Consider the following 14129-nt stretch of genomic DNA (forward strand, 5'->3'; position numbering starts at 1 on the left):
ATGTCCAAAAAACTCACTGAAAAGCCTTCAGCTAATCCAAAATGCTGCAGCAAGAGTACTGACAGGGACTAGAAAGAGAGAGCATATTTCTCCTGTTTTGGCTTCCCTTCATTGGCTTCCTGTTAAATCCAGAATTGAATTCAAAATCCTGCTCCTCACATACAAGGTCTTAAATAATCAAGCCCCATCTTATCTTAATGACCTTGTAGTACCATATCACCCTATTAGAGCACTTCGCTCTCACTCTGCAGGCCTACTTGTTGTTCCTAGAGTATTTAAAAGTAGAATGGGAGGCAGAGCCTTCAGTTTTCAGGCCCCTCTTCTGTGGAACCAGCTTCCAGTTTGGATTCGGGAGACAGACACTATCTCTACTTTTAAGATTAGGCTTAAAACTTTCCTCTTTGCTAAAGCATATAGTTAGGGCTGGACCAGGTGACCCTGAATCCTCCCTTAGTTATGCTGCAATAGACGTAGGCTGCCGGGGGATTCCCATGATGCATTGAGTTTTTCCTTTCCAGTCACCTTTCTCACTCACTATGTATTAATAGACCTCTCTGCATTGAATCATATCTGTTATTAACCTCTGTCTCTCTTCCACAGCATGTCTTTTATCCTGTCTTCCTTCTCTCACCCCAACCGGTCGCAGCAGATGGCCGCCCCTCCCTGAGCCTGGTTCTGCCGGAGGTTTCTTCCTGTTAAAAGGGAGTTTTTCCTTCCAACTGTCGCCAAAGTGCTTGCTCATAGGGGGTCATATGATTGTTGGGTTTTTCTCTGTATCTATGAAGCGCCTTGAGGCGACTTATGTTGTGATTTGGCGCTATATAAATAAAACTGAATTGAATTGAATTGAATAGATGAGTTTAAATACCTGGGGTGCATCCATCCAAAGCAAGAGAGGTGAAGAAGAAAGTGTAAGCGTGGTGGAGTGGATGGAGGTGAGTCTTAAGAGTGATATGTGACAGAGGGATAACAGCAAGAGTGAAAGGGAATGTTTACAACACAGTAGGGAGACTTCCTATGGTGTATGATTTGGAGACGGTGGTGCTGACAAAAAGACATGTGGCAGATCTTAACATTTTTGTTGGGAGTGACCAAAAGTCAGTACATCAGAGTGACATCTCAGGCTAATAGCTTTAGAAACAAAGAAAGAGGAAGACCGCAGAGAAGGCTGTAATGGATGCAGTGAACGAGGACATGGAGAGGGTTGGTGTGATACAGGAGGATGATACATTGTGGCAACTCATAAAGGAAACAGCAAAAAAAAAGAAGAAGAAGAAGAAGAAGGGAAGACGGTAAAGAATTTATTGGCAGTGTTACACTATATTGCACAAAAGTATTCACTCATCCAGCCAAATCAATAAATTCAGGTGTTCCAATCACTTCCATGGCCACAGGTGTATAAAACCAAGCACATAGGCATGGAATGGGTCGGTCTCAGGAGCTCAGTGAATTCCAGTGTGGTACTGTGATCGGATGACAGCTGTGCAACAAGTCCAGTCATAAAATTTCCTCTTTACTAAATATTTCAAGTCAACTGTTAATTGTATTGTAACAAAGTGGAAGTGATTGAAAAAACAGCCACAAAGTGACAGGCCAAGTAAAATGACAGAGCAGGATCAATGGATGCTGAAGCACATAGTGCGCAGAGGTCACCAACTTTCTGCAGGGTCAATCACTACACACCTCCAAACTTCAGATTAGCTCAAGAACAGCGCTTCATGGATTGGGTTTCCATGGCCGAGCAGCTGCATCCAAGCCTTACATTGCCAAGCGCAACGCAAGGTGTCAGATGCAGTGGTGTAAAGCATGCAGGGTAGACGTGTTCTCTGGAGTGATTTATTATGCTTCTCCATAGGGCAATCAGATGGATGGGTCTGGGTTTGGCAGTTGCCAAAGAACCTATTTGTCTGACTGCATTTTGCCAAGTGTAAAGTTTGGTGGGGTTTTTTCAGTGTTTGTTCTCTGTCCTGTAGTTCCAGTAAAAAAAACTCTTAAAGCTTCAGCACACCAAGACATTTTGGACAATTTCATTATCCCAACTTTGTACGAACAATTTGAGAATGGACCCGTCCTGTTCCACCATGACTGTGCACAAAGCAAGTCCTGACCTCAACCCGGCAGAACACCCTTGGGATGAATTAGAGCAGAAACTGTGAGCCAGGCCTTCTCATCCAACATAAGTGTCTGACCTCACAAATGTGCTTCTAAAACAATGGTCAAACGTTCCCACAAACACACTCCTGAACCTTGCAGAAAGCCTTCCCAGAAGAATTGAAGCTGTTATAGCTGCAAAAGGATGGGCTGCCGTCATATAAAACCCTATGGATGAAAAATGGGATGCCATTCAAGTTCAGATTTGAGCATTCTAGTGTATCAGCGCCATCTATACAATAAAAATAAAAACCAAAGTAAAAACCCACAAGCATCATGTTGCTCATGATAATGAAAAACTGAAGGTTCTGCTATGTTATAGTACATAAACTAGGTGAATTTTGCTCAACCACAGTTACAGCAAAAGGGTTCACACAATGAAGCATTTGTTATAATAGTCCAATGTGCTAATAATATCATTTTCAAAGGGAGACAATTTTCTATATTGTTGCAGATAACTGATTATTTTTTCACTGTTGTTAGATACATTGTTATTATTAAAGTATAGATTAGAGGTGCAAACAAAGGCAATACTTTGAGCGGTTTTAATAAATACTCCTTTCAACAGCTTTCTTTAGAGGCTCTATTTTGTTCCTTACCGCATTCAGCTGCAATAATAGGAAGAATTGTCAGTGCCAGTTCTTTTGTAAGGATCACATTCAGTCACTAATCACAAATACAACACTGATCTAGTCTAAAGAGACTGCTACAACTCTGCTGCTACCTGCTACAACTCTATCAAACACAGGGCACTACATTGTGGCCATTGTGTCTCCTGCTTTATTTGTATTTTGATGTGGAAATGAGATTGGCCAACCTTACAGTGGTACAGACATTCTAATCTTTACTGTAATTGTAATGTATTATAAAGTCTACACCCACAGTTTTAGTGGTTATTTGTACACTTCTCTGTAAAAACAAGACATCCCAGATAATACTGTATTGTGTTAAAAAATGTGTATTTGTACTCCATATCGCCATGATAATTATAGCAGTCCGTGATGACTAATTGGTGCTAAAGGAGACTATAATGGGATTCTTTAGGAGTGTATATAATGTTCTGAACTTATTTGCATACAAAAAGGCCCTGGTGGATTTTTAAAGTGCTGTGATCCGACTGTGGCTTTCTTTGAGGGACTGCTAAGTAAAGAATAGCTATTTGTATCAAATGAGTATCTGCGGCACTTGAAATTCTTCTGCAGTCACACAGGTAGCTCCAGTCAGCGGCCTTTATAGTACTCACGCCCGTATGATGAAACCAAGCATTACACAGTCAACTACCCCTCCTTAGCAGCTGGTTTACAATCTTTCCCACACCCCACAAAACACGAGGAAAACAACATTACATAACGCTGAAGTTGGAGCTAGAGTCGACTCAACTGTCGAATGAGGGGGTGGTGGGGGATCCTCAATATTTAACACACCTCATCCTACATTCACTTTGACTTGGGCCGAGGAATAACCTTCTGATCTCATCCATCAAAGGTTACTCAGCCAGTCACCTCACATCTCCCTTTATACCCGAGTCTAATCGGCACTGATTGGCTTATGAAAACCCTAATCACTGAAAATTACTTTCAGTGTGATGCCGGTATGTGTGAGTTCTGAATAACTTTAAAATGACGAGTGACTCCAGGAGGGTTTTTCTGTGCCTACTTGATGAAAAAAAATAATAATTTCCCCCAGGGATCAATAAAGTATTCTGATTCTGATGATTCTGATTTTAAGTAGCTGTGCACAGTCACTCTATGGATGTGGTTTTGAAAACTAATGAGACAGAGCAGAAAGCTCTCCTCCACAAAGATGGGGACAGCCAAATCCCTGATGAAAAAACATTACAATGTTCTTGTTGCAAACCTCACAAGCACGGCCTATATACTGTGTATGACACCTCAATCTGGACTTTAGTTGTTCTTGAAGGCATCTTTATCCATACGCCAACTATACTATGTCCGTGTAAACTGATATGGAGTTAGTGACCTTATTCTTTTTAACAGTTTTAGTGCCTCATATTAGCCTTGTCAACTCAGTGGAGAGGACTCATATAAAGGTTTGGACCCAGGCAATCTCATTCCAAGTCTGATATTGCTAAAGGACAACCGCTAATGCATCCAACTAACTTGGCTGTGAACTCATCATTTTATCTGAAGGTATTATGTAATATACTTCATGTTTCATCTGTCTCATACCGTTGTCTGCTATTAAAGAGTTATTTCAGTGACTAAATCATGGTTACAGTTTTTCTCAAATGTTAAAACACAAAAGCCAATCCTGTAACCCAAATGACCAGTAGTCTAAACACATTTACTAAATGTAGCCACCATATACCAGTACCATAAACACATGTCACATGAAGACACAATTCACAAAACACAACCCTCTGTACTCATAAATCTAAACACATTTTTCCTTGCCAAAACACATGTTGCAAAACAACTCTGCACATATTCTCAAATGAAAGCTCATGTGATGCAAAATGCTTGCCACAGTCACCAATCTGTGAACACAGGGAACACACTTGGCGTCAGTCACTACACACAACGACTCAAAATTGAAGACACCTGTTGCTAATGATGTGACCCCACCTATGAAAGCATAGTTTGGTGAAGATGCCAAACAATCACAATGGATGAAGGCATTCGAGCATGCGGAAGGAGAAGAGCTGCAGGCCAAAGAGGAAGAGGGGTTGAGATCAGAGGAGGAAGAGGTGAAGGCCTAAGAAGAAGAGGAGTTCGGAGTAGAGGAGGAAGACAAGGAGGCCAACAAGAGAGAGGAGAAGGTCCAGGTGGGAGAAGAAGACAACCTCGCACCATCATAACAGATGATATGCGAGCAACAGTAATTGATCATGTCATTGTCCATAGCATGACAATGGCTGAAGCGGGACGAAGAGTACATCCAAACCTGAGTAGGTCCACCGTGGCCACCATTATCAAGGCATTTAGACAACACAACAGGTATAGTACGCTATTGCTTTCTTTGTCACACTACAGTTTTACAGGCCTGTGAAAGTGGTCTGTTTTACATATAAATCAGTCAATTGACAACACATGTTTCTTTCTTTAGAGCTGAAAGAATGCCACATAGAGGTGGGAGGGTTGCCATATTCACAGCGGCACAAGAAACCCTCATTGCAGATATGGTCCGTGAGAACAACTGCATTAGACTCCGAGAGATCAGAGACAAAGTCATTGCAGATAATGTAAACTTTGAGAACATTGATGCTGTCAGCGTGTCCACAATAGACCGAGTTCTCCGGCGCCAACAGATGAGGATGAAACAGGTCTACAGGGTTCCCTTTGAGCGCAACTCTGCGCGACACATAGGACAACGTTACGAGTATGTGCAAGTACGTATACATCCATGTCCACAGTACAGTTAGTGGACATACTGTGTTGCTTAGTGGCCTACATTACTTCTGGACTACCTGTGCTACCTGATTGACCGTTCTGAACACCTGTACGCTTTCCCATGTTCACAGAGGATAATGCAGTTGGACGCGATGGCCAGACCCCATGAGTACCTCTTCCTGAATGAGGCTGGCTTCAACCTCCAGAAACGAAGGCGAAGAGGCCGTAACATCATTGGCCAGAGAGCCATCACTGAGGTTCCTGGCCAACGGGGGGGTAATATTACTCTTTGTGCAGCTATGGGTACGGAGGGGCTTGTCCTTGGGTCTTACAACACCCAACGTCTCCTCACCTTCCTAGAGGAGCTAAAAGACATCCTCCTGGACCGTCAACAACACCATCCTAGGCTAGCACATCACATGTATGTGATCATTTGGGACAACGTCCGCTTCCACAAGACACACCAAATCAGAGAGTGGTTCACCACAAACAGTGACCACTTTTTAAACGTCTGTCTGCCACCCTACTCCCCTTTCCTGAACCCTATAGAGGAGTTCTTCTCATCATGGAGATGGAAGGTGTATGACAGACAGCCATACACAAGAGAGAACCTCGTACGGGCAATGGAGCTGGCCTGTGCTGACATCCCAGTGGAGGCCTTCCAGGGATGGATTCGCCATTCCAGGGCGTTTTTCCCGCGGTGCCTAGCAAGGGACAATATAGCCTGTGATGTGGATGAGGTGATGTGGCCCAATGCAGCTCGGCGACATGATGCCGCACAGTGACTGTGTGTAATACTGTAAAATGACCGTGTAGACAATAAAAAAGACTTCACACCCTGATCATGTTTCCGAGAGTACTGTTGTGTGCGATAGATTCTGTTTTTGCATTGAGTTGTGTTACAGTAGTGTACGTACATGCAGGATGTTTTTATAGATTTATAGTCTTCATGTGAAACTCACAAATCTAAATGCCTAATCCTCTGCAGGGTTCTATGACGATCCGTTACTGTACAGTTTATAAAAATATGCATTGGCAGTTATGAACCAAAGAACCTTCTCACAAATTGAGCATTGTGTTTTCAATTGTTTTGCTGTAGTGTGTAATGCTGTGTATAGTGTTTACAGTTTTGACAGCTTCGAGCTGCTCTCTTGGTGTGGGAGTTTGAGTTTTGCAGTGGGAAGGTGTGGTTGTGTTTATGTAGCTTTAGAGAAGGGTGTTGTGTTTGGACATTGGGGGACCTGGTGGTAACGTTTGTGACATGTGTTTTAGCATTTGAGAAAAACTGTAACATTTTCACCTGCATGGCTCAGTGGATAGCAAATTTAGCTTGTCAACCACTGTGACTCAGATGTGTTCTTTTCTTTTTAGCAAACAATCATGGACCCCAGAGGATGGGAAACCTCATGATGTTTTATCTTAACACCACTTTGTGTTTGACCTTTGTAGTTTTTGGTTAATTGCTGTAAAATTTTGGGGAGATATCCACGGATCCCAGTGGATCTTAATGGCTTTGATCCTTCTCGGTCTGGATCATAGTTTCTACTTAATCAGTGAAACACAGCAACATACATGGGAAGGGTGAGCAGATAGTCATGGTTCCCAGAAAATCCAGAAAATGCATCCTAATAACTCTGGTAATTAGCTGGCAGCAACACAGTGCATTTAGGCATGCAGACACGGCATGTGACCTGCTAAAGATCACACTGAGCATCAGCATGGGACATAAAGGTGATTTAAGTGACTCGAACGTGGCTGGTCTCAGTAATTCAGAAACTGTTGATCTACTGGGATTTTCCCACACAAGCATTTCTAGGCTTTACAGAGAATGACCTGAAACCGAGAAAAAGATCCAGTGAGCACCGGTTCTCTCACCGGTGAAAATACCTTGTCAATATCAAATGTCAGCAGGGAATGTCCAGACTAGTTTGAGCTGATAGGAAGGTAAAAGTCACTCAAAGAGAATTTTACAGCCAAGGTTTGCAGACGAGCATCCCCAATGAGACATGGAATCGTGAAGCAGATGGGCAGCAGAAGACCATGTCGAGTAGCAAAGTGTAGTTCAATTGAGGTGAAAGACAAAAAGCAAACTGTGCTGACTGCAAACTGATGCAAAAACTAGACGACAAAAAAAAAAAAAAGAAAAGAAAGGGACAAATCTTGAAGAGATACAATAAAACTAGCTGAAAAACGCCAGATGCCAAGCTGAAACGCTTGGCATCTGGGTTGAATAAAGACGACCGGGCACTGAACCAAAGAGAAACAGGGGAGGTGACTGATTAGATGACTAAACAAAGGCAATACTAATTGGGGTGGGGAAAGTAATCAAAAGGCAGACAAAGAAAGTAAGTATGAAAACAGGGGCACAAGAAGAAGGGAACAGAGTAATCTGGGAAATGACAAACGGAGAGACACAGATAAGAAAACAGGAGGCGAGTGGAAAGAGAAAACATAAGGGAAGAGAACTAGGAAATAAAGCATGATCTTAGATCAACTAGAACCCGAATCCAGGACACACTTAATGTGAATAATATTAGTCTTTTACTTTCACTCCACACAGAAGGCTTTTTGACTTCACATACTGCAGATAATGAAACACGCTGACTTGATGAGTGTCTGTGTCCTAGCAGTGACCGCATTTTATCGGTGCTCCCAAAAAGACTTTGCCAGTTTATAGTCACACAAATATTATTATTATTTGTGTGTTATTCAGACACCTGCTGCCATACCTATTCTAATTGAACCCTCCCTCAATCCCCCCCTTTCCGGTGTTGATGTGCTACTAAAATTTCCTGCAGAAAAACTGTAACACTTTTAAATAAAAAGGGGGCAAACACACTAAATGACAGGACAGGAGGGGCCCGAAACAGATGGCTGTTCCCTCTACATAAATAAATTGACCATAAATTCAATTCATTTCTCCCTGGTGTGTGTGTGTGTGTGTGTGTGTGTGTGTGTGTGTGTGTGTGTGTGTGTGTGTGTGTGTGTGTAAGAGAGAGAGAGACTTAGAGAGCTTATAAGCAGGAGGAGACTTTTTCTTTTTGTGCACAGTCGCACTGAATTAAATCAAATTGAACGTTTCTTTATCACATCACGACCAATGAGGCTAATTCCAAATGATTTTCTGTTTAAGAATTGGCAGTAATGTCTATTGTAAGCTATACAATACTGGGATACTGGTTTCCTACTTGTCACTCCAACATATTAGAACTGAACAGTGATTGATAGAGCAAGGAGAATAGGAGAGAGAGAGAGAGAGAGAGAGAGAGAGAGAGAGAGAGAGAGCGAGAGAGAGAGAGGTGGTTAAGCCTATCCGGAGGAAGAAGCAACTAGCCAAGAAGCCTCAGCAGTTACACTTGCCAAAACGGTTCCATTTAGCCAGCAGGCTACACTTGCAGCATTCACCGTTTAAATGTGAATGAACAATTTTGCATACGTGTTCGAGCCACAGTCGCTCCGCGTCTCTTCCTGTCTGCGCTGTGCTGGAGAGGCAGCTGGGAATAGGATTTTCTTTAACATAACTTAACGGCGGCAGCAGTTGTTGGACCGGCGTTTTTCTTTTTTCTTTTTTCCCCGGCGCCTCCTCGCAGCGGATTTACAAAGCCTCTCCGGAACCCGCAATGAAATTCAGCACCCTGGACAGAGACTAAGCGTTTCAGCACCCGGGGCAGCGATTCACCGTCCAGTGGAGGTAAGCCAGCAGGAGTTAGCAGAAGCCCTTCTGCCTTGTATCTTCACGGTGGTGACGGGAAAGAGCAGGTTAAAAGGAGACCAAATGACTCCTGAACGTGCTATCACTTGTCTCAGCGCTGCTTCGGAGCGGGATGTGCGCACATGCCAGACATTGAAACGGTGATGCTGAGAGGTTGAAAGCACAGTTTCCTCGCTAGTAAGTTTAAAAAAGATTGGTAGGTGTAAAGCTTTCCCAGTTCTGCCACTTTCCCTCGTTCTTGTTCAGACTCTTTTTGGGGGGCTTATTTTAGGCGCTCCTTTAAAGGAATTCGTGCTGTGTGTGTGTGTGTGTGTGTGTGTGTGTGTGTGTGTGTGTGTGTGTGTGTGTGTGTGTGTGTCGGGGGTGGGGTGGGGGGGGAGCTAAAGTAATTGCCAAGCATTACTTGTTTCTACAGCTATTTGAATGATTAGATTTGTCGCCATGCTTCGATAAGCAGGGGGCTTCCGTCCCCCCCTCACCCCCTCACCCCCGCCGGTTTCCATTTAAGGCAGCTGTTTATTTTGAAGAGTCAGCGCGTGCCCGGGCGGCAGCGGCTCGTGCCTCCGGTCTGCGCGGAAAATCAGTCCATCCGTGTTCAGAGGCCCCCAACAGCCTCCGTACCCAACACACACACACACATAGACGTTCACACCGCCCCCACAGCACGCGACTGTTAATCCTTACGACCCCTGTGCTTTCCCACCTCATCGATATTTGAGCCTTTCTATTTGGTAATGGGCACAAGAAAGAAAGGTGCTCCTCCCTTTTAGCACACACGCATTTACTTCAATATTTCTTTCTTTTTCGGAGAGAACAAGCCTCGGTTTCAATTTCTCGCCTCATTTCTGAGTTTTTAAAGCCACCAGCCGTGGCTTTAACCAGATGACTCCAAAGGTTAATCTTGCAGGTGTAACCACTGTGAAGCTTCAGATGATTAAAGTGTGTGTTAGGCCGTATAGTTATAGGTGTGTGATAACCAGTTCCTTTAGCTACCAGTCAGAACTATAGTTTGGTAATTATTGGAGTGTATATAAGAGGACAAAATCAGTCCACGAGCTCAAACTGTAAACCTTTGAAGTTTGAATACATGCTGTTTTCCTGTTATTGTATGTCATGTAACAGTAAGATGTTATTTGGGGGGTGGACTGTGTGTGGAGCTGAGACTAAAAGGCCTTTTTCATAAACTTTCTTACGCCTCATAGATTAAAACAATGAGCATATTAATCATTAACCCACTCATGAATAAAACCCACAGGCCTTGTGTCAAGTGATAGCAAATATTGTCACATTAAAGGTTTTCTCTTTTTTTTTAATACCCATTTAATCTAAGCAGCACATTAGCCATTGCTGGGATTAACCACGTGACCTTTTGGTTTCCAGACTGGTGCTTAAACTTGATGTGACCACCCAGCTTGTTCACTCCATGCATTGCTTGATCTGTCGGCTGCAGCTCTTTTGCACGAAGAAATTAGCTTTCAAAATGTGAAAGAAGAAAAATGCCAGTGTCAGGGCTGCTTTGAATAAGAGGTGACCCCTGTGGTTTTTGGTGGCTTTTTTTTTTTTTTTTTTTTGCCTGCGGCACTCCAACAGGCTCTGATAGCCCTTCAGACACACTCTCACACACATGCATACGCTCTAACTGTGTGTAAACTCACAGTGATGTAAGCCTCAGTTTTTAAAGCCTTGATTTTAATGATGTTCATTAGGATTTTGATTACACTGAATGTGTGATAACTCTCGGCACTGCGTTAAGTGTGTCTGATATGTCGGCTCAGACTCTGAGTGACAAGAATTAAGTGGGAGGAAGCAAGAAGTGTGAATCACAGCGGAGATGTTGCCACGGGGCTCCACTCCTGTGTCCTTGAAAGAAAGAAAGCATATATTGATATGCCAGTGTTGCCTCTGGGTTATTAAGCTCTGGGCACCACTGTATAGAAATTGCTGCTCTATATCATTGGGATGAACTAAATGCAAATTAATCTTTCATGCTCAATTTATTATCCAATAAACAGACCATGAATTTGAATTTTAATAGTGGCCCTACAGAGGGCACACCCCAGAATTGCCTTTTACCTCTCTGTAAACTGCATTTATTTTGTGAAAATTGCAGTGGCTGCAGTGAACATGAGATGCTCTGAGTTCAGGGCAGTTGTCCTGAGGCATTTCATTTTCTTGTACCATGAAAGCAGTGCCAGTTTAACATTCATTTCCCACCTAGAGGGTTACTTCTCAACTGGGGTTGTTCACACTGTCTCAAACCATGCCTCATTGAGAAACATGGCACGGCACAACCACAGCCTTAGGGTCAGCAGTTGGGAGTTCACACTGGCATCCACAACACAGCTTGTTGATGGGCTTTGCTTTAGATTTTTCTTCTTTTTTTCTTTTTTTGCATTACATAGATTGCAGAACCGCGTTGCTTTTCATGAGTATGCATTTTACATGCTCATTGCACAGTGGATCATGTTTCTGCATGCCCGGAATTCCATTTGTGGAGTCTCTTAAAATTCAGGCCTTTGCTAGAAATGCAATTAGATCCCATATTGCTATAAATACACGATGGGCCGATCTGAAGGCCACCGAACAGGCAGAGGCAGTGAACACCCACTCACCCTCCTCACTCCACATCACTCCCCCTTCCTAATCGAAATCCTCTCCCCCTCACCCCGCCACATGGTGAGTTGTGGGCAATTTGAATGGTCAGCAGAAGACAGTCAGGAAGCAATGGCTGTCACACAGAATACTGGGCCACAGTGAGCCTCATCAGTATAAAATCTACATGTCCGCAGAAGTGTGGTTATTCCCTCCTAGGTGTGTTTCTTTTGGTCCTGTTGCAGAGATAGAAACTGGATTCATGAGAGTGCTCTGTCTTTCCTGTGCTAGGCTCTACTGGGCAAAGCGTGCTACGCTAAACTGTGTGGTTCTGTGTTGTGCCTTGCTTTGCTGTGCTCAGTGTCGTTAGCCGAAACACAGCTGCTATTGCATCTGATGCAGTGAGCACACAGCTCGTCTCACCGGTTCCCTGCCACTGGTTTTGCACTCCAGTATTGCTATGCTTCGGAGGGCTATAATCTCACTGACATAATGGCACCCACTCCAATCAATAGCCAAATGGCACAGTGAATCGATAGCTACAATACTGTACAATAACGTGGCCTGGGAGAGACAGAGGAGAAAAGCAGCATGCAGCCATCGTGTTTAACTCTGAAAAACCCTTTGAATATATATACTTATGGATCAAAAATACCAGCCTTGTTAACGATCCATGCATTATGGATTGCTGCATGACCTACGCTAATATAAGCACAGCAGTTGGAAAAATACTGGCACCACTTTCCAGGCTTGCTTTCCTCACTCTCTAATCACCACATCCCACACACAAACAGCACAAAACTGGAGCCAGAACTACTGTAAAATATAAAAGTTTGCATAGTGCACAGAGGAAAGTCCTGAGTAAATATTCATCATTTGTCGTACTTGGAAGCTTTTTTTTTTTTTTTTTCAGATTTTCTTGAAAACACAAACCAGTGGGTGTCAATATTAGGCAAGGGGAAAGCATTCACACATTTAGCCTTTTCAATTAACAGTTGTTGGTTTTCCCTGAGGACCCAGAAAATTCATTTGGTTTTTAAGTATTAGTCAAGCTTTTATCTAAACCTAGCTTAAAGAACTGTGCGATGGGGGGAGTATGGAGTATATTCAGAGGTTTATCTGATAGAATCCAGCTAGTATTTCAAACTGTAGAAAAGGCGCCTTTAAATGATCCAGTTTTAAACGTTTTGTCTGCACCGTTCTCAGAGATAATGTTATGCACAGAGAAAAAGACCAAGACGGCTCTGGGAAGAATACAAATTGCAAAGGTAACTAGGTAAGGGTCACAGCTAGAGCTAAATAACGGCTGTTATTCCAGCAGAGAAGCAAATTGCCCTGAATGGAAGATAAGAAGTTTATCTTTCTGTCTGTTCCACACTTTAACACTGCTAGAACCAAGATATGATTAGATCCAGCCTTTAAAAAAATCACTGCCACCCTAAATGGCACTTTCTCTGTTAGAGGGCAATTTGGCAATCTGCTCAGCATCTCATAAAGCAGCTACACTGGACGTTTATAAATCAAAGACTTCAAATCTCAGAGTGTGGCTAGAGGAGAAAACAAATGTACCCATGTGAATTTTTAAACAATCACTCCAAGCTTTGTTGTGGTAGCATAAAATTCCACCTGCACCATCCGTATGGTGGTTAAAGATTTTATTTTAGTTTTTTTTTTTATCTCTGCTTTGACTGTGGATGTTTTTTTTGCTCGCAGCTCACTAATTTGCTCCAGTGGAGGATTGTTGACCAAAAAAAACATAAAGGGACCTGTAGCAGGAGCAGAATGCAAATCTGCCTCTTGTCCTGCGTATATGCAGAAATGTTTGGCATGTCATTACCACAAATGTCACCATGTAACTAGCAGCTAGTGCTGTTCCCCTCACACAACAGCATGCACAGCACACCTACATTTTTTAATGCCACCCATATACCCACCCACGCCCCGCATATACACATGCTTGCGCACTGAATGCTTTAAAGAGAGTGTGATTGTGCGGGTATATAGAAGTGAAATATTGGAGCCATTGCAGCCCTCCAGGCATGCAGTTATCAGGGATATAGAACTGATGGGAAATCAATCAGCTCAAGTGGAGTGGCCTGGCCTGTGCTGAAGAGAATCTTGTCTTTTTTTAGGTGCATGCCTTGATGTCTGCAGCTTACGTTCTAACCACGGGTAGATGTAGAGAGATTTGTTCTAATATATGGTTAAGTATGGTCAACAGTGGTTAGAAAGGGCCAAGAACAGATTGTGGTTTGGGTAATAATGTGTATATGTGAAGCTTAAATAATTATTGGTCTTTCGCAGAAACAGGGGTGGAGGTACTA

At 43.0% G+C, this 14129-nt stretch overlaps 1 protein-coding gene across 1 annotated transcript; it reads left to right on the forward strand.

The window, feature by feature from the left end:
- The first annotated feature begins 4776 nt into the window (after positions 1-4776).
- Positions 4777-6509, forward strand: LOC146617307 (uncharacterized). Its single transcript, XM_085373156.1, has 3 exons — positions 4777-5108; positions 5218-5500; positions 5633-6509. The coding sequence occupies exons 1-3, from the start codon at positions 4777-4779 to the stop codon at positions 6284-6286; spliced, it is 1269 nt and encodes a 422-aa protein (XP_085229282.1). The 3' UTR covers positions 6287-6509.
- Positions 6510-14129: the final 7620 nt, after the last annotated feature.

This window comes from Diplotaxodon limnothrissa, linkage group LG15, assembly GCF_057381915.1.
Source record: "Diplotaxodon limnothrissa isolate DT_005_m linkage group LG15, D_limnothrissa_male_GT1.1, whole genome shotgun sequence".
Taxonomy (NCBI): domain Eukaryota; kingdom Metazoa; phylum Chordata; class Actinopteri; order Cichliformes; family Cichlidae; genus Diplotaxodon; species Diplotaxodon limnothrissa.

Coding starts and splice junctions, on each gene's coding strand:
- LOC146617307 (XM_085373156.1), top strand. CDS start 4,777: ATGGATGAAGGCATTCGAGCATGCGGAAGGAGAAGAGCTGCAGGCCAA. Junction 5,109..5,217: donor GCATTTAGACAACACAACAG/GTATAGTACGCT, acceptor TTCTTTCTTTAG/AGCTGAAAGAATGCCACATA. Junction 5,501..5,632: donor AACGTTACGAGTATGTGCAA/GTACGTATACAT, acceptor CCATGTTCACAG/AGGATAATGCAGTTGGACGC.